The 19,572-nt window shown below is 41.9% G+C and overlaps 1 protein-coding gene across 1 annotated transcript in view; it reads right to left on the reverse strand.

Moving 5' to 3' along the window:
• The window catches only part of sned1 (sushi, nidogen and EGF-like domains 1), an 83,111-nt gene that overhangs the window by 45,742 nt on the left and 17,797 nt on the right, over window positions 1-19,572 (reverse strand). Inside the window, exon 2 of the mRNA XM_078410668.1 lies at window positions 816-1,103. Within this exon, the coding sequence (XP_078266794.1) occupies window positions 816-1,103 (288 nt within the window). The remainder of the gene's footprint in view (window positions 1-815; window positions 1,104-19,572) is intronic.

Consider the following 19,572-nt stretch of genomic DNA (forward strand, 5'->3'; position numbering starts at 1 on the left):
TCTGAAGTTGCCAATCACACTTGTCCTTGAAGGATGGCTTTCTTTGCCAAGTCAGAGGGCAATTAAAGAAACAGCCACATTGCTGTAGATCTAGTGACATTGATTGGGTAGGGATGAAAGGTTTCCTTTCCTGAGGGAACCAGGAAAGCTTCTAATGACAACATGGACCGTGGCTTGCAATTCCAATGCCACTTAACTATCGCCCTTTGCTGAAATTATTAGTTATGCCCAAGGTCAGGCATTGGACATTTTTGAATCATAAATTGGCCACTTGATATCCTTTCAGAAACCAGGTTTACAACTCAGCAGAGAAAGGAGCAGGGAGCATCAGAGCTCCACAGAACCAGTGGTTTGGATGCAGTAGGAAGGGGTAAATCAGAACTAGTGGAGGCTGGAAATGGATCATAACTTAGCTATTACAGGGAAAGTAGGGAGCGTGATGTGATGAATATTGGGCATGCAACTGCAATGGGTATGGATTGAGACCAGCAGTTGTGTTGGTGGTAAAATGAACTGGGAACCAGTAGGTTCAATGGTCCTGGTAAGGGTAGTAGAGCAAGGGTGGATGGTTTAGTAGTGATGGCATATGGATGCTTGGCACTACAGTGATCTTAGGGTCAGGAGTCGGGATCTAGTGGGGTGAGAGGTTAGTAAAATGCAGAGTTATTGGGGTCAGGAAGGAGTTATAAGAGAACAAAACATGAAATGAGGTTTTCCAACCAAGCTGTTGGCCTGAAGCAGGCCATGTGGTTAACATATACTATAGTTAGTGAGCACAAAATTCAGACATATGGTCTTTGATAGATCAATCCTACCGGTGAAAATGTGCTTCCTCCAAAGAATGTCACTTTGTACCAAGTGGCCACGAATGCCCACTGGGTGGTGAATTCGTCAAGCTCTGGAAAGTATCTCCTGATGTCATTGGTGGCACTCTGAAGGATCATAGGGTCCTTGGACTCCCTGTAGAAGACATCTCCAGCTCGTCGGTTGTCCACATCTGCCCAGAAGGCCGCCACCACTCGACGGTCATTAGAGATCGGAAATGCCACTGGCGTGAACTGGGAAACTTCCTTCAGGAATGATATGATCCCATTATTATTCACCTGTTGGAAAATAATATTTTCAGATGTAAGAATGTAGGAACACCATCTTAAATGTGTACCATTTACCACATCTGCAGTTCCTTATTTCTACCGTGAAACGCCAGGATTCTCTGCTCCTGAGGAAAGTGGAAGCCAGATCACCAGATATATTTAAGATGAAAACAGATAAATGTTTGAAAGATCAAGGAACTCGCACAGAAGTGAAGTTGAGACCAATATTGATCAGCCATGATCATATTACATGAAGGGGTAGACCTGGGTCTGGTGGCCTATTCCTACACCTATTTTGTTGTGTTTTTATGATCTTTTGCAATTCAGGCCAACTCTTCAATTACGTAAAGTTGTTCCAAAGTACATTGAATACTTTGAATACTTAATACATGGACAATGAATCTTGGAAATTAGATTGCTCTTTGTATTCATCTGGGAGAATCTTCTTGTCTAGAGCATCAGCAATGTCCTTTATTCAGTAGCAAGCTGCTCATCTAGTGTGGCAGAGACGATCTCTTGTTAGCGCCAAAGATTCAGGATCAAAGATAATATCTTTTGACGCTCTCTATGTTCAGCCAGTTTGGACCTTTATATCTCCCTCCTACGATGCCCAAATCAGCTGCAGAGAACAATTCCCACCAGTCATTATAGTAGTATGTTAACATGATTCACTAAACAATAACATCTAAAAGCAGAGTAACCATCATCTTTAAAATGCAGGAAATCGACATTTAGTGTCTTTGGGGTTTACACCAAGGAACTCGGCACCATAGGATATTGTCAAAGTTTGGATTATAATACAAAAGTGTGATATTGTTGGATTTTTGTACTTTATAATTTAACTGAATCTGTTTGAGGACATCTTGTAGGCTTCAATTGTCAAATCTTTCTATCTGGCTGAGAACGTACTTTTTGAAGTTAATAGGCTGGAAATGGTATTTTCATCATTGATCCCTATGATGATGTCAGTTACCCAGTCAGGTTAGCTGCCTATGCTCACTGAACTGGTTTGAGTATTAAGAGTGGTGGAACAGTAGAGTCATAGTTATACTGTTGTGCAGCATAGAAATAGGTCCTTAGACCTTTCATATTTTTTTTATTTTTTTATTTCAGATACAGCGCGGAAACAGGCCTTTTCGGCCCACCAAGTCCGCACCGCCCAGTGATCCCCGCACATTAACACTATCCTACACACACTAGGGACAATTTTTACATTTACCCAGTCAATTAACCTACAAACCTGTACGTCTTTGGAGTGTGGGAGGAAACCGAAGATCTCGGAGAAAACCCATGCAGGTCACGGGGAGAACGTACAAACTCCTTACAGTACAGCACCCGTAGTCAGGATCGAACCTGAGTCTCCGGCGCTGCATTCGCTGTAAGGCAGCAACTCTACCGCTGCGCCACCGTGCCGCCCAATTTCATGTCTATGACAGCCCATCGTCTATCTGTACGAGATATGTGCCTGCATTAATTCCATATCCCTTTATGCCTTATTCATTCAAAGAAACTTAACTGTTCCTTAATAGCTATAAAGTCAAAGTCACAGAGAGATATAGAACAGAAACAGGCCCTTTTTGCCCACAGTCCATGCCAACCATAACAAGCCCTTTGTATTTCACCCTATCGCAGAAATACCCATTGCCCTGCTGCCTAGACTAACTTGCTTCTCTTTCCCAGTTCAGGCGAGAAATCATGACCCAAAGTTTAGTTTAGTTTAGAGATACAGCATGGAAACAGGCACTGCACAGGGCAGAGGCCAATTAACCTACAAACCTGCACATCTAAGAAAGCGTTGAATGTTTTTCTCTTTCCACATATGCTGCCTAACCTGATAAGTTTTTCAAACATTTTATGCTTTTATATCTTTAACGTAAGTTAAGAATAAGATGAGACTGACAAAGAAACAACAGTGCAAGCCAGACTTTCTGAGTTGGGAGATACAATGACATCCTCATGAGCCATGATATTACTTTGCCTCGGTCATCTTACTCCCAACACACTCTTCCTCTCTTTGTTGATATTTCGATTTGCTGTGTTAAAATTTACTCAACAATCTCATTTGCTTCAAAGTCGGATGCCACTGCTTTGACACCTGTTGATCTTGAGGGCTCAAGAGTGAAATTGAAATAGATTGAAATGCTTTGGTAGATTAGTGTGCAACTTGGTCAATCAAACTAGTAAAGCAATCAACAAGACCAGGATTAAACTAATGTACATAATGCAGTTTAAACTAATGCATAGGTTAAAGTAATTCATGGGCACAAGGTTTAAATTAATCCAGGGAGTCTGCATAAAACTAATACTGAAAAACAGAATAATAAGGGAAATGCTAAATTAATATGGGGAACATGGGTTAAATTAATGTGGGAGACACAGAGTTAAACCAATATGAAGGAAGCAAATTAGAAGTTGTAGTCACAAAGTTAAATTCATACAGCAGTTAATGGATCAAATTGATTCATAGACACAGCATGATAGTCACACAGGAAACAACATATTTAAACTGATTAATACCGCACTTGCACTAATACAAGGGGATAGAGTTAAAATAATAGAGGGTCACGGGGTTAAACCAATATAGAGGTCATACGGCCAAGCTAATACATTGGTTAAAGGGTTAAACGAGCAGAAGGAGTCACGGGGTGAAAGTAATACAAAGGACGAAACTTACACAGGGGGGCGCAAGGTTAAACTCATGCAGAGGCCACGGGTTTAAGCTAATAGGAAGAGACATTATGATTGGAGTTTTCCGGATAAGAAGTGCAATTATTCATGGAACAGCTGGATGCCAGGACAATGCTTGTGGTGAAGGGGAATGAGGGGATTGTGAACAGAGGACTAAAATAGACCAAATCTATCCCATGATTTAACAACGTTGCCAGAAAATTTGTGGTTACTGTATTTTTGGGAATCAAATTAAAAAAGAGGAACTTTACTCCAAAGATGTGAAAGTTAAAGCTATCCCAGTTGATCAGCGCAATTAAAAATTTTATACAAGTACTTTAACAGTGTGATTGTCTGTCTCCAAAGAACAACTATTGTTGGGGCACATCTATGTCATTGTCATTTCTATATATCATTTCATGTTCAGAAATTCATAAGTGAGAGGAGCACAATTAGGCCATTCAGCCCATCATGTCTAGTTTGCCATTCAATCATGGTTGATCTATCTCTCCCTCCTAACCCCATTCCCCTGCCTTCTCCCCCATAACTCCTGACACTTGATTTAAGGAGCTTTTTTCAAATGCTAACCCAGAGAGGGTGACTTGGTCAAGCTATCACACCGATTTCATCTTCATTGAAAGTAGCTGCAGAGTCAAAGGGATTGTAGCCAAGAATGAGCACCATGACAGATGCCCAAATGCCAACCCACCATCAAACCACTGAGGCAGGCTGCCAGGTCATGCCTGGATGCTCTATAACTGGGCAGATCCATTGCCAACACCAATCAAATCCCCTGCACTACAGAACAGATCTCATGTAATCACTGATATCATACAAGAAGACCAAGTGGCGATTTGCACATACTATGAAGGATGCCAAAATAGATTTCCAAAACAAGCTGGAGGCTCAATTAAATCAAGTGGCTTCCAGGGAACTGTAGCATAGCCTTGACACCATCGCAGATGACAAGCCAAAAATGGGGGTGACCTCTGGAAATGATGCATCATCATCAGATGAGCTCAATGCTGTTTTCACCCATTTTGAACAGATAGAAAAAGCTTCACCTAAGTGTGTCCCTCCATCCCCCACTGGCTCTGTTCCACACATCTCGGTAGCAGGTATACTTTTACGAGTGTAAACTTTCAGAAAGCTGCCGGCCTGGATGGAGTCCATGTACGAGTTTGGAATTTGCGCTGCAATCAACTGGCTACAGTCTTCACCGACATTTTCACTTCAACAGTCTTCTGTCCCCATCTGCTTCAAGGAATGCTCCATCATTTCACTCCCCAAGAAAAAGAAACTGACCTTTCTCAACGGCTATGGCTCTGTAGCTCTAAACTTGACCATAATGAAATGCTTTGGAAGATTTGTAATGACCCACATCTATGCCAGTCTTCTAGACAATCTGGATCTCGTGCAATTTACTGACAGGAGAAATAGGTCTACAAAGGACACTATCTCTCTTGCACTACATTCTTGGATCACCATGAAAATATGAACACCTATGTCATTGACTATAGCTCAATCAACAATGTCATAATAATGAATAAACTCACCCCTAAACTTTTGGGCCTTGGCCTTGTGGTCTCCAACTGCGACTGACTTCAGGACTTCTTAGCCGGAGACCACATTCAGTTAGAACTACTCATTACATTTCCTCTGCTCTGACCTCAACACTAGTGTCCCTCAGGGTTGTGTCCTCAGCCCCTGTCTTTACTCCCTGAACATCCATTACTATATGTCCAACTATAGCACCAACTTGATCTTTAAATTCGACAATAATACGAATGCCGGATTTAAATAACGATGAGACAAAGTACAGGAAAAAGATTGAGAATCCTACATGGTGCCAGGAAAATAATGCCAGTTGTTGATCTAAGGAAGCAAGCGGTGAATAAGTTTCTGCCTTCATTAATGGAGCTTTGTAGAGACGGTGAACAGCATCAAGTTCCAAGGGTTCCCCATCACCAACAATCTAACCTCGTCACTGTACACTGTATGTGGCAATTAAGAAAGTGCATTAGCACATTTACTTGCTTAGGCATCTGAGAGGATTTGGCGTGTCCACAAAGCTTCTCTCAAACTTCCACAGATGTGCCATATAAAGTTTTCTGATGGGATGCATCCCGGATTGGTAAGACAGCTGTGTGCTCTTGACCATATCCACTTGCAGAGAGTGGTGAACACAGCACAGTCCATCACAGGCTTGTCACTTCCTTCCATACAATCCATCCTCACGACGCTTTGCAACAGGAAGGTTGGAAGTATCGTCAAGGGTGATTGCTACCTTGGCCGTTCCCTTTTTTTCTCTTCCACCTCCTGGAAGGAGATGCAAGAGCTTAAAAGTCTGACTTCAGAACAGCTTCTTCCTCCCTGCGATCAGACTCCAGAACAAAATCGACACCTTTGCACCCCAATCCCAGAGGTGCTGCCACATACTCTTATTTTCAACTGCACCTCATTCAGTTATTCTGTTATTGTACTTTAATATATTTTTGCACCGCCAGATTTTGCACTATAATCTTGCACCATTCTGCTAGTTTGCACTCATCGTTGCATTTATTGTTGTATTTATCAGTACTGTATGTGTACTGTTTACTCTGTGAGCTTCATGTGAATAAGGAATTTCATTGCAACCTGGTGTGCATGACAACAAATGCGTCTAATCTAATTTAATCCAGCTAATTGATTTTACAATTTACAAACCTCAAAATGAGTGAGACAGCTTGATAAGGAAAAGTTGCTCAGTGTGCAGTAAATTATGAATCTCGGCAAAGGGTTAACTGAGTTTGATATTTAGTAATTCCTGCCTGTTGCAGCCAAGAAAAGCTTCCCTTATAGATGTTAATTCCTTGCTTGTAAAAACACATCTTGAAAACACTTCAAGCATGTGCCGGAAGGAGAAAAGGGGATGGATTGGGTCTGAGCCAAAATACACCAAGCACAGGAGGACATTGTGAACTTGAAGGGATAGTGACAGGACCCTTTTTTTCGTGGTGGGCAATTGCTCCCATTACTCCACTGTAGTAAACCATCCAACACCGAGGTTAGAGGTCCCACTCATCTTTAATCCTTGCTCATCCCAGAATTATCATCATCCACCCTAACCCCCATTTCCACACAACACAGCCGCTCAACTGGACATGCAACATCGAGAATAACGGAAACACTGTGCATCCCAGAGGCAATAATGGTTTTTGAATTAGCCCTGGCTGTGAGGACCACTCTCGTCTCCAAACCAGGAGTTCTGCTGTTCTATTCCATGTACTTCCGCAGGGCTGACACCCCCGTGCAGGCCTGAGAGGATACTGCATTTGTTAGGGTGTCATCTTTCAGATGAGACATTAAACTGAGGCCTCGATTATATCCTCAGGTGAACATAAATAACTCAACGGCAATACTTTTAAAATAAAGCAGAGGGGTTCCCCTTTGTGTCACGGGCAATGATAATCAACTGACCAATAATACTGATAATACATTATATTGATGACTATTCATTGTTTTACTTCAGGATGCTATGTGGTAACTAAATGGAGAATACATTCAAAAAGTGTTTCATTGGCTGCTAAACACGTTTGAAGCATAGCGAGCAAATGAAAGGTGCTATTAAAATGTAAGCGTCTTATACTTTTCAAAGTCATTGCCTTGTGTGGCCAGCAGTTCCACGAGTCCAACAAAGGGTGCATTCTGACACAGGTGTTGTAGAGCTCTATGGCCTGGGCATTGAGGTGAATAGTCACTGAGTAGGTTCCCACAAGCTTGGCGAATGTAATTTGAAATCCAGTCAGTGGTTTAAGCCACTGAGTGAAACAGTGTGAAGGAAAGGGGTTAACTTTAGTTTCTATATATTGCATTGGTGTCACTCAGGGAACAGCTCTATATTGCTCTCACTGCAACGCAGCTAATAATAAGGATATAACCTTTTAACAAGTTACTAAACTGGGAATTGCAATTCTGAACCATTTAAACACTGTACAAGCATTCGATGCAGAATCTAGATAATCAGACAAGGAAGAAAGAATAGAAATATAAGCTGACAGGGTTAGATAAAACAAGGTAGCAGGAGAGAAAAACATAGAAAACGCACACTTCAGTATAAATCAGTCGGGCTGAATGGCCTGTTTCTGTGGTGTGGAATCAAAGCAATTTGATGCAGCACCTGTGTTTCCTTAGCAATGTTTCCGCAGGATAAAGTCCCGCAGCCAACTTTCTCACTGTATAACTCGGATCATTGGTATGTTCCTGACCATGGTACTGACAAGCTTCGCTGTATAACCTGGAGAGTTGACAGGGTGATACTTGGGCATCTCACGAGCTTTATGAAGATGTCAGCCGACAGCAACAATGTGAATTACTAACACTTGTCATACTGTGTAAATAGGAGCACAGACAGGTACTGTTGTGAAATAGGAAAGCAGGCTACCAATCTGAGCAGCGCAGACACGTACCATGCATATGCCTGGAAATTTGGTTGCATAATGCTTTTTTTCAGCATAATGCAATCAAATCAATTTTTCCAAGAGCGAAGCACTTCAAGGACCATTTTGTTTTGCATCAATCGGAAAAGTTGAAGGGCACCTTTAGTCATGAGTCATCCACGTGAGTGAAGGACTTACTGCTTCAGGGAAGAAAGTGGTGATGTTCTCCTGTTGCCCTGCTTCGATTTGGACAGTCACAGGAGACCATGGATCCTGTGGTGTGTTGGTGGCACTCACTACTGGGCCTTCCTGGGACAACGTGGCCTAGATCCCACTGCACTAACACAGCGGCCCGTAAAAATGTTCACCAAATCCAGTGCTCATATTATAACTATCCCCACGACCTCAAGCAGATAGACAATAGACAATAGGTGCAGGAGTAGGCCATTTGGCCCTTCGAGCCAGCACCGCCATTCAATGTGATCATGGCAGATCATTCACAATCAGTACCCCGTCCTGCCTTCTCCCCATACCCCCTGATTCCCAATCCCTGGTCTGTAATCCCCTAACTCCCTAATCTGCAGCCTTTATATGCCACTGGCCTCCAGTCCTACTCCTTCTGGTTTCTAACCATTTCTTTCACACCAACCGCACCCTCAACCACTCCATGATAATGCTACATGCTGACTTTACCTCAGAGCATCCTGCTGTGGCCGCGTTCCTTCTTGCTTCTCATCGGACGCTGGTCTCCATGGCTTCACCACTTGGGCATTTCTGATAGGGTGATGACAAAAATGGCAACCAGCAGTTCCACACCTGAGGGTGTGCCCAAACGTCTAGGCCCTCTCTTAGTCAACAGGGTCTGGGACATAACAATATTCGCTCCTGGGGTAAGCAGCATATCACCGCCAACCTCATGCAGTGCCCACTCCAGGAGAATCACTGATTGAGCTCTCTGTCATCCAGTTCCTCTCCATGGGATTCAACCTCACTTTCTCGGTGGTTCTAATCACACATCTTAAGGCTTTGGACTTTAGAGATGCAGCACAGAAACAGGTCCTTCGGCCCACCAAGTCTGCACTGACCAGCATATAGTAAACTACACATCGAGAGACAATTTTACAACTTACCGAACCCAATTAACCTACAAACGTGTTCATCTTTGGAGTGTGGGAGGAAACTCGAGAAAACCCACCTGATCACAGGTAGAACGTACAAACTCCATATGGATAGCACCCATAGTCAGGATGAAACCCAAGTCTCTGGCGCTGTAAGGTAGCAACTCTACCACTGCGCCACTGTGCTGCTTGTGGAATTGAACACGTTGATCTGTCCATCAGATAACTAACTATAACCAAATTGGGTGTTTGAGCCAAGGTGTTCAGATACTCTGTTTTGACAGAAAAGTACCATGATTTGTCCTTCCAATATCTTACTACAAACATGAGCCGTCTGGGATAATCCACCCAAGTCAACCGTTCTGTTCCTCTCTTTTCACCTTAATACATACTTGACAGAAAATTACTTCATCTGAGTTCATTTGTCGAAGCTCGTGACAAGTCCCCAGTCAGTGCAACTGGGCTGGAAAAGGAAAGGGAGGTTTCTAGCCATGTTGGGATCAGCAGCCCCCTTTACAATCTGAGCTCATGTCTCAGTTCAGGGAAGCAAGCAGCCTTGGGTAACTAATGCCCACCAGGCTGATGCAATGCCCCCCCAAGGGAGGCAGGTGGAAACAATAAAGCAGAGGGAAAAATTCTTGCAGCGTGTCACAGACTCCAGTTAACCCACACAAATGAAACTTGTAACAACCAGTTTATATTTGATGGATAGAATTACTCCATAATTTAACGGCTGAGAACATGCTCCGAAGTTGCCTGCTTGCACGGAAGGATTAGCTGATTATCTCCCATGTGTCATCTCACAGCATGATAAACCACAGCAATGTTTGCCTTGATCTGAAGGTAGAGATCTGCTGGTGCAAACTGCACTGTCCCAGCACTGGCAAGCAGGAAATACAACTCTTCTCCGCTTCCCAACCACAAGAACCACACCAAAGGCAGAGCCGGAATGGGCAAATCCATCGACCCCTTGATGCACAAACAACTACACATCTGTTCTGAGCAGATTGGACACGGGCTCTTGGCAGAAGATCTACTCCACAAGCTGCAACAGCTGGGAAACTGAACAGTACATGTCAAGGAACTGCTCATTAATGTTCTCTTTGTGAATTTTAGTGTTTTTTTTCCACTGGAGAAGCGTTTCTGTTTATATTTCACTGAAAGCGTAGCTCAGGAGAAATAAGCATCTTTCCATGTTGTTTTGTGAGAGAGAGAACAGGCCACTGGTTTCTGCAGTTAGCCAAGTTTCAGCAGAGTGTATTATCTTGCTCCAAGACTGAACCTCAGAATTTTCTCTTGAGTTGGTAAAGTCACCAAACCAGAGTATTTTATTGTCGTAGTCACAAGAATGGAAGAATAAAACTGTTACTTGCTGCAACTTTTACAGGCACATTGATGCAGCAACACAACAAATAAATATGCAATAAACAATAATGCAATAAATTATCACTATACTAAGTAACCAGACCATAAGAGCCAAAGTATATTGTGGTTAGGGTTATACAGTGTAGTTCAGGAGCCTGATAGTTGATGGGATGAAGTTGGTCTTGAATCTAGAAATTATGGCGAGTCTGGAGGCTCGTTCTTTGTTGAAGAAGTTTATTGCGACAGCAACATTCGATTACAAAGTATAACGAACGAGATTACAGACAACCATTAATTCTAACTGTTCACTTCGAAGAACTCTCCTAACTAACTGGTTTTGGGCGCCAAAACCACACGTGACGACACTGTCCAATCAGTGGGCTCAACTCCCTGGACCAATCCCTACGGTCGCATTCACACGTGACCTTGCTGGCCAATCTGAGGGTTCGACTCCTAGGACTAATCTCTATGGTCGCTACAAAATAGTGGTTCTCTGGCTCCTGCACCTTCTTCCTGATGGTAACAGCGAAGATGAGAGCATGGTGTGGAACTTTGATGATACAAGCTACCTTCTTGCAACAGTGCTTCCTGTAGATCCCTTTGATGGTGCGGAGGTCAAAACCAGCAATGGACCAAGCAAAGTCCACCACTTTCTGCAGCCAACTGTTTTGAGCGTTCAAGTTATCAAACCAGGTTGTGATGGAACCAGTCAGTATGCTCTCCACTGTCCACAATATGATTGCAGCCATTCTTTGGAGTTGCACTCTTAGGGCACATTGCTTGACAAAATTGTAGAGACAGGTGCGTTCACAACATTTATGGACGCTGATACTGAGGTATGGTCTGAGGTCCCAATGCTAATAAATGGAATTAGCATAGAGAGGTATTCAATGGTTGCTAAGGAAATGGTGGGCCGAAGGGCCTGTTTCCCTGCTGTATGAATCTGTGACTCTAGATTACATATTGCATCCTGTGAAATTGCACATTAAAAAAACAGCTTTCTGTGCAAGAGGGATATCCTGTACAATAGCCAATGCATAAGCTACATAAGTAATGCATTGGGAAAAGCCTGAATAAACCCAGTTTGGAACAATGTGATTCTTATCAATGTACTATGATGAAATGAACTTTCACTGAAGAAGGCAAACAGGAGAATTGTTCATTGATGTGATTATGATGCAATTTAAGGTGAATTTAAAGAAACTGTTGAGGAATTTACAGCAAGGAATTGGAATTCACTGGAATTAAGTGCTAATCCAAACAAATGTTGCACCAATACAGGTGGCATAATAAATTGAATTCAAAGGATGTGAATATTGTATACCATAAAGATTAATGATGAAGATTATTGCAAAGAAATAAAGAAAGAAGGAAAACAGGTCTAAATAGAGATTCAGGAAAGATTCATATTTGTATTTCCTAATTGTATTTTGCACTATTGTCTTTTCTTTTGCAGTCTTTTTCTATTCACTGTCTTGCAGAACTTGCGCAATTTATGTATAATTAATGATAATTTAGAATCTTGTATGTTGTCTGAGTCTATGATGCTATTGCAAACAAAATTTGCACTGTACCTCTACCTCTACCTCATTACAGGTACCTCAGGTACCTGCATCTGACGATAAACCCGACTTGACCAGACAATTACAGATAGTGGGAAGATCAGCTTCATTCAAGTAGTGGGGAATAATCGGTTAATTGGAAATGCAATTAGTTAAATAGATTTAGATCTCATAAACATGAAGCCCAGGGTGAGCAAATGTAAGCCAGGTTGGGGTAAATGTTATTTATAAATGGTCTCGGGAAATGGTATTTTGTGATCTCCTGGCATGTTAAATTAACTCCCATTGTTCAGTAAATAGACAATGGCACCATTTGAAATCACACCAGGTACACATTGTTGTTAAACCCCATCATATCTTACCTAAATAGCTAAATATTGTCAGCATCTGATATTTGCTGATCAATAGCTCGCTGTGCTATATCATGGGAAAGTATGGTAGATTTTCAATGTCATTGTCAATAGGATTGTCATTTGGGAAAGCTTCTGGACTCAATATAAACACAAGGTAATCAATATTCCCACCAACTAGGGATGCACTCAAAGATGCCCTTGTATCCAAGGATTGGGAATTCATTGCCATAAGACTATGATATAGCTCCTTGCTCAATAGCGATCATTTTTGGGCAGAAATTCAGAGTACTGTAATAATAAATGTTTTATCAATAATTTCAAATAATAATAAATGTCTTTCAAACTCTGAATATATACCTCATTTAAATATTTAATATAGTTCAATTGGAGGAGAAAACATTTCAAAAGATTCAACATTTCCAATGAGACCACAGCTGAACCCTGAAAATTGGAAAGATGCTAACATCTTCAGAGCTATTTTGATAAGCTACTTCGTGAAGGATATAGATTTTCTAAGGAATAGTAAACCAGAGAAATTGCATCATTGGTACAGGGATTTCAGTGCCTCTGGAGCTCTGTGGAACTCAATGGGTTCTCAGCTTCTGGAGTAACATAGGTTTATATAGAAACAGGCCATTCAATCCAAACAGTCCATACCTGTGTTTAATGCTCCACTTGAGCTTCCTCCCATCTTTACTCAGCTAACTCTCAGTAACCCTCTATTTTCCTGTCTACTCTCTCCTTAAATGCATCAATACTGTTCACCTCAACAACTCCTTAAGGACTCGAGTTCCACATTCTTAACAATCTTTAGGTAAAGTTTCTTCTCAATTCCTTATCATATTACTTGATGACAAACATATATTGACAACCTTTAGTTATGCTTTTCCTCAGCAGTGAAAACATGTTGTCCACCAAATTATTTCAGAATTTTAAAGACCCCCATCAGTATTTCTTTTATCGAAGTGATGCGGTCTGTTCATCAGAGAACCTGGATTTTCCAGAACTTATTGTGTGGTTGAAATCCTACAGCTTATAGGGGTTTCACTGCTTCTGAGATCTTAAGTGCTAGTATCTCATAGGATATAGTTAACCCTAGTGGGAATAGAGTTAACCCCAGAGGGAATAGAGGATTACTATTAGAGTTAGCTGGGCGAAGGTGGGAGAAAGCTCAAGCACTAGTTTAGACTGGTTGGCCCCATAGCAGAAGCGTCCACGTCGCGGGGCTGGAAACTGGAAGTGTCCAGAGCTAATTCTGCTACCACCATCATCTATTGTACAAGTGATGGTCGACTGATTGTACGACTGATTGTCGCCAGAAGCTTGCGTCCTTTTCAGGACGGACGATGACAGTGATGTAACATTTGAAACATAGATGATGGACACAAAAGAAGATGGACTGGTTGGGTTGAATGGCCTGTTTCTATATAAACCCATGTTACTCCAGAAGCAGATTAACCATTATTGGATTATAGTGATTTCCAAGGCAGTGGTTAGCAAAGGACAAATTGATTCTGGTACTGCTGAGATCTTCTGGGACTAGTCCTCCTGGAAAGCTGATTAAGAAAGCACTATTATTGAGAGTGCTAAAATTTGGTATCCATCCAACTTTTCATTTTAAATAGTTCATCTACTTCCATTTTTTAATCCGGAGATCAATCTACATGGGTATCAATCAAAATTCAATCGGTAACAATCCTAGATTCAGAAGTTTCCGGTTTCAAATCCCACTCCAAGATGTAAGCGCATAATCAGGATGTACTAAAGACATAGCAATAGAAGTCAGGAAGCATGGAAAGGAAAAAGAAAACAGAAATGTGTTAAATATATTTTATGCGTGGATGGTGTTCAAAGTAAATTTGTGGAAACTTAACCAGCTTGAATGAAAGCGACAAGATTTATCAGCATGTATCAAAAGCAAGCGGGAAGGGCGAGTACTTTGAATCCTAGCAGAAATATTAAGATTTTGTTTGTTCCAAAGACAAGATTACGACACCAATTGGATTAGTGAATGAGGAATCTCACTTTCCCCTCTCAATTCGACCGCCGACCCCCATTTTACCAACTGATTTTGCTGCCACCTATTGTTGCCTATAATACACTGCGTGATCCCTCGAGTCAAAATGGTTGGGACATTCCATCCAGGAATCCATCAAGATTTACATCAAGCATAATATAATTATTTTCATTATAATGGGTGGGCGTGGAATAGGAACATAGCAACAGAGAAAATATGTGGAGTAGGCCGAATGGCCGAATGGCCTACTCCACATATTTTCTCTGTTGCTATCAGTTTGAATCCTAGTTGGCTCTCCACTTCAATGCCATGTATCCAACTTCTCCCCATATCGAGACACAAGGAACTGCAGGTGCTGGAATGTTGAGTAAAACGCAAAGTGCTTGAGTAAATCTGCAAGTGAATCATCTGCAAATCAAAACTTCCCTGATCTGTATCCACCTATCACTTGCCAGGCTTTCTCCTGCCACCACCTCTTGCAGCTTTCTCCACCCTTCTACAATCAGCCTGAAGAAGGCTCCCCAACCAAAACCTCACCTATCCATGTCCTCCAGGGATACTGCCTGTCCTGGTATGCTATTCCAGCACTTTGTGCTCTTCTACCAATATCTCTTCAAACCTTAGACATGATATATATGGATACATATTCCAAACATCTATAACATATATAACACACATATCCATCTCCTCCTCGAATATATTTAACTCCACAGGTTCATCACCCGCTGGAAGAAAACATTTGTTTTGATCTCAATACTAAATGGCACACACCGCTATCTTAAGATTGTGACCTATGTTCCAGGAACTATCCAGTCATCAGCACTTTTTTCCTATATCTGGCCTGTCTACTTAGAATTTTATAGGTTTTTACTGAAAGCAAGACATCCATGCTCTTGTACTCAAATCCCCTTTCAATGAAGAGTGACACACCTTTGTAACTGCTTCCTCCTTCTGAACTCTTACTGTCAGTAAGGACACAGGTGTCACTGCACCATCCATTTTCCCAGTCCATCACCACTCTCACGTCAGTTTCTTGGTTCTTGGTCCTCCAAAATATTCCAAATGGAATTTAAACTGGAGGTGGCGGAGTATGGACTTAAGCAAGAAAGGCTTCTTGGAGAAGAGCTGCTTTAAATTTAGTTGCGTCTGGTTGATCCAATGTTGACATCTTCTCTCTCAAAAATAATGAAAATCATTGTTCCTTCCCAGCATTTTGTTCCAACTGGAGACACAAGAGACTGCAGATGCACAAATCCTGAGCAAAAATAAAATGCTGGAGGAACTCAATAGGTCAGATAGCATCTATGGAGGGAAATAGACAGATAATGTTTCAGGTTTCAGACTGATGAGAAATCTGAAGATGGTAGCCACTGGAAGTATAGGCCCTGTCACTTTCCATCCATATCCCCCCTCCAGCTTTATATTTTTTACTCCTCTTTTTTTTAGATTAAAAAACTATAGAGCATAGGTTTTGATGAGAGGGAAGAGATTTAAGAGGGACCTCAGGGGCAACGCTTTCATCAGAGGGTAGTTTGTATTTGGAATGAGCTACCTGAGGAAGCTATGGAAACATATATCATTCCGACTTTTAAAAGACATTTGGACAGATATGTGGGTAGAAAGTGTTTATGGGGCTATGGGTTAAATGCAGGGAAATGGGACTCGCCTATTTGCCAACTTGGTTGGCATGGATAAGGTGGACCGAGTGCTAGTTTTTTTGCTGCACTGCTCTATGACTCTGTGACTATCTGGATAGCCAATTCAGGTTCCCAGGATTCAAGCACCACAAACGTTATTTGCCAAGTTATGTCACAATTTTTTCCCAGCAGTTTTTGCTACCATCCATGTTAAATATACCCAGACACTGCTGCAGGGTTGAACCTTGTGACACTGGATGGAGAGTGCGCAGAGGAATGGTTAGAAAATGTTAACTTACTAATCTCTGCACACCTCCCAACAAACAACCTGGAACAGACAATACCATTACGATAATGTACAGTAGTTATATTGACTCCTTATGTTTGTGTGTATATGGTGTGCGTCTAAACATGTATAGTTTGTATGTAGCTGTCTGCATCTGTCTGTGGGTGTCCATGTGTCAGTATATGTCTATATCTGCCAATGTTTGTATGTAGGTGTGTGAGTAGGCATATACTCTATGTGCATGTGCGTGCGTGTGTGTTTCTTCAAAGATAAAGTTTTTAATTTGGCGAATGAGGAAGGCTCAGAGTGGGATAATTCCTACCATGTTGCAAATGAGTGCTGACAATTGACCTTTCTGGCCCTCCACCGTTGCCAGAGTAAGGCCACATACAAACTGGAGGAGCAGCACCTCACATTCTGCTTGGGTAGCTTCCAACCCAATGATATGAACATTACATTGAATTCTCCAATTTTATGTAACTAACCATAACCCTCCGGCATCTTCTTTCCCCCCTTCCTCCCCCCCCCACCCCTCTTTCCTGTGACCCACTTAGACTCACACCTATTTCTCCCCCCCCTCTCCTTCCACCTACATTCCTTCCCCAGGCTTCACAATTGGCAACTCTTCTTTCCTTATCTCACAACTTCAGTCTTTTGATCTATGGCATTTGTCCAACCATCTGCCAATCAAAAATCCCTCTCACCTGAAACCACGTATCACTTACCAGGCGTCGACCTGCCCTATCTCTTTTCCAGCTTTCTTCCCCATCCCCCCCACCACAATCATTCTGAAAAGGGGCCCGACCCAAAACATCACCTATCCGTGTTCTCCAGAAATGCTAACCTAACCCAGAGTTACTCCAGCACTTTGTGTGTTTTTTTTGTAAGCCAACGTCTGCAGTTCCTTGTTTCTACATTTTACTAACGCTTGCTTGTTCTCTACAACCCTGCACCACACTGCTCCAGAAGGCAGAGCAAAATTTTTGTCCATTCCATCAGAGAGGAAGCACCCATTAAGCAAATTCTTTGCATTTCACACTGATAAATGTGATGCATAAAGGAATGTTTAAAATTCATTATCTACCTGCCAGCACTTTAGCTCTTCAGTGACTGTTTTCATTGGAAAGCAGTCGTTGCCTTTGGCTTCAATCCAACAATCGGTGTCTCAGGCTAATGTACCTCAGCACCTGGTTAATCCCAACCCATTCGATCGAACTAGTTGCAATTTGTCATTCTGTTTTAGTTTATTAATTCTCAGCTTCTGAAGTCGTATGGATGTCCTGGTTAACAGGACCTCTACCAATCCTGAGGAGGGTACAATGTCTACTTGCTGTGTGCAACATAAATTGGATACCCTACCTTCAGGTAAACTGGTAACCACTTGATGAATATTTGAAGCTCTAACTGTTTTATTAATATTTCCACCAGTTTGTGTTTTCCCTTTACCAAAGATGCTTACACACACACTGAGGGATGGTTGCATAGAACTAGGTGTAGGAATTTTAATTCTGGAGGCATTCATTAAATGCATACATTTCACAAAGTCCCGTTATCAGCTGACTTACGATCCGTGAATCGTGTACACGTGAGGTCAGCCATGCGTTAGTGGCAGCTGCAGTAAATATAGCCAGTTCCACCACAGCCCACTCTGGTGGTTGTACCCAGTGAATCTTGGTGGCCATGAGATGGACTGCAATCGATATCTTAAGCTGGCAAGTAGTGAAGTATCAACAGTTGCTGTGCAACGAGGATTGGGGTTGGGAACACTGGTGGTCAGGAATGTGGGAAAGCTTCTGGCTGGAGCCAGAGTCCAGGTTGCTTGGATGCTTTGACCAGTGGAAATATGCAAAGAAGTTATTATATACACAGAGGGTTTGACTGCTGTGAGTCATTGCAGCCTTATTATCATTGCCTGCGGCCTTAGCGACAATGTTTGTTGCTTTTTACCCACAGGAAGTTGGTATCCCTGTCCCCATATATCGATACTAGTAACAGGGACTTAGTGAACATAAATGGGGATTTGCACGTGTCCAGAGTGTTTTTAATGATTGTTGGCTGCAGTAGAGTGGTCCCTGCACGTGCTGGCCATCTCTCTGTGCACTCTCAGAACCAGCTGTTCTGTAGAAAGGGCTCAAACCTGGAACTGACTGCATTTCCCTGGCCTTTCACCAATGGCCCATCAGAGAGTTGAAAATAATAAGAGCTGGAAATCCCTTGGGAGACTTGGTAGTAAACAGCTCAAACCTAGATTCGCTCCAGCATCTGCTCAAGTGTGCTCAAGATAAATAGCTTGTCAGAAGTGTTGATAAAAATGACCAACAGTAAAATAAGATTTCCAGGGTGATATCAGCAATCCTCCTTCAACCTGCAGAGGACTAGGGCACAGTAGGAATCGACAACACGGTTACAAGGCATCTTTCGTGAATGTACTCCAATAGCCTCAAAGAAAATGGCAACAAAAGCCAACAGACCTCACTTTGCCTTGTACGGCACTCCAAATGTATTACTTCAAATCGATCCAGTTGCTAACAACACAATGAAAGATTTTGATTGTTCACATTTTAATGCGGCCTAGCAATCTGTCAGACACACTCACTTCTATTTTGAAGGAAGTTTTGGATTATTTTTTACATTTCCAGTCCTGCAATGTATGAGAGAAACCAAAACTTCCTCCAGCAAAAGTAGTCAAATAAAATTCTGCTATTATCAGGATATATAGCAGGATTTATATCTTTGCTATATATAAGATATATATATCTTCAAAATGTTCATTTAAAATCTAATCGATAACAATAAAATCTCAAATAATTATTGATGTTGATGGAAATACTCGGCAAATTAGGCAGCATCTGCGGATAGAGAAACTCTGTTTCTCACCATAGATTCCGCCTGAGGTGCAGTGTTTCCAGCATTTTCTGTCTTTGCTAAGTTCCAGGATCTACATTGGTTTTGATTTACATCAACACCCTCTGCCATCTTCCTTTCCTCTGGTGCAGGAAAGAGTACTCTCGTTGTGGGTAAGCTGGGATGTACTGAGTTTTTTTGTAAGGTCTGG

This window comes from Rhinoraja longicauda, chromosome 13, assembly GCF_053455715.1.
Source record: "Rhinoraja longicauda isolate Sanriku21f chromosome 13, sRhiLon1.1, whole genome shotgun sequence".
Lineage (NCBI taxonomy): Eukaryota > Metazoa > Chordata > Chondrichthyes > Rajiformes > Arhynchobatidae > Rhinoraja > Rhinoraja longicauda.